We start from the raw sequence: 1,803 nt of genomic DNA, 5'->3' as shown, positions 1-1,803 counted from the left end.
TGCTTTGCATGAATACTAATTACTTTCTTTTTTTAATTATCTTTGTTCCTTTTTTTTTCCAAAAAATAAAAAAATGGAAACTACAGATAAAAATTGTCAATTATAGAGGGTTTGAGTACTATAAATTGAAAAGCTTTATACCATTTATCGGCCACCAATAACAATAGCTAATATAAACTTTATCAGCAAAAATCTAGGTTAGCCACCAAGAACTAATGTTCTTTTTGGCTTTTATTCTTATTTTTTTAATTATAAAACTTTTACTTTTTACTTCGATTTTGAAAAAAATGCTGCACTTTATATTTTCTATATAATTTTTGCATGTATTTAATTTCTATCACTGTTGCTTCTGCATGCGAGTGTTTTCTTTCTTTTCTCATTTTTCTTTGAGGAAGCCCATGATCTATGCTTGTCATAATAATGCTCTCTATAAAGAAACCACCCTGGTAATTACATTCCAAAAACAGAATGCCACGTCTAATTTTTAATTATGTAATTTTCTTGTTCTTTTGGTGGCAGTGTACACTCGAGTGATCACCATGAATTTCAACAAGAAGAAAGTTGTGTTCGTAATGGGAGCAACAGCCACCGGCAAGACCAAACTGTCAATCGACCTTGCGATTCATTTTTCGGGCGAAGCAATTAACTCGGACAAGATTCAAGTGTACAAAGGTCTGGACATTGCCACCAACAAGGTCACTGAGTCTGAGCGCCAAGGCGTTCCCCACCACTTACTAGGGTTTGTAGACCCAGAAGCGGACTATCCGGTGGAAGAATTCTGTGAACATGCCCTGAGGGCCATCGACAAAATTATAGAAAATGGCCATCTGCCCATCATTGTTGGTGGCTCGAATACTTATATTGAAGCACTTGTTGAAGATTCCATAATTAACTTTAGGGCTAATTATGACTGTTGCTTCCTTTGGATGGATGTTGATCCTCTTGTTTTATACAAATACGTCGGCATTCGGGTCGATAAAATGGTCGAAGCTGGCCTCGTCGACGAGGTCAGGGACATGTTCGACCCTAACGCCGATTACAACCGGGGCATCCGGCGGTCCATCGGGGCTCCGGAGCTGCATGAATATTTAAAACTTGAAAGTAACATGAAAAATGAGACTACTAATAATAATAAGGAGCTACTACTCAAGAAGGCCATTCAAGAAACAAAGGACAACACATGTAAGTTGGTGGACAAGCAGGTGCAGAAGATCAAACGGTTGAGGAATGAGCTTGGGTGGAAAATCCATCGGATTGATGCTACCTACGTCCTTGAGAGACGCATGAAAGATGCTGAGGATGCTGAAGATGCGTGGGAGGAGGTCGTTTTGAAGCCAGGAGTGGCAATAGTGGAAGACTTTCTGAACAAAAGCAATAAAAATAATTATGTTGGGGAAGAAAGTTACATAGCTTCGTGGGTGAATTTTCTGAAGAAATTTCTGTTGCCATTTACTAGAATGCTGAGAGGGGAGTGACAGATCAATCAAGTGCCGCACTTGAACAATAAGAAATTGGGGCTCATGCATGATAGTAACGTTGTGCTTCTAAGTAGGTTACGTTTTCGTATGCAAGTATTTTTACTTTCAAAATCTATCGATCCTATGGTAAAAACTCAATAATATGTAAGCTTTTATTTTAATTTAATACAAATTATATGCAATCAGAAACTGCTATTACTTGTTCTTTATATTACTTTTTGTTAGAAGAGAAATTAATTTTCGTTTTCATTCATAATCATGAGCATGATTTTTATTTGAACAAGATACAAAATTCCTATATGGGGTCACGAATGAGAGTAATTCT

General features: G+C 37.0%; 1 protein-coding gene across 1 annotated transcript; it reads left to right on the top strand.

Moving 5' to 3' along the window:
• Window positions 1-539: 539 nt before the first annotated feature.
• Window positions 540-1,475, top strand: LOC18034838 (adenylate isopentenyltransferase 5, chloroplastic). The gene has a single exon (XM_006423137.1). The coding sequence runs from the start codon at window positions 540-542 to the stop codon at window positions 1,473-1,475; it is 936 nt and encodes a 311-aa protein (XP_006423200.1).
• Window positions 1,476-1,803: the final 328 nt, after the last annotated feature.

This window comes from Citrus clementina, unplaced genomic scaffold (genome assembly GCF_000493195.1).
Source record: "Citrus clementina cultivar Clemenules unplaced genomic scaffold, Citrus_clementina_v1.0 scaffold_8, whole genome shotgun sequence".
In the NCBI taxonomy this organism is placed as follows: domain Eukaryota; kingdom Viridiplantae; phylum Streptophyta; class Magnoliopsida; order Sapindales; family Rutaceae; genus Citrus; species Citrus x clementina.
The sequence above is the reverse complement of the archived record's forward strand: the minus strand, read 5'-3'. Positions and strand labels throughout refer to the sequence as shown.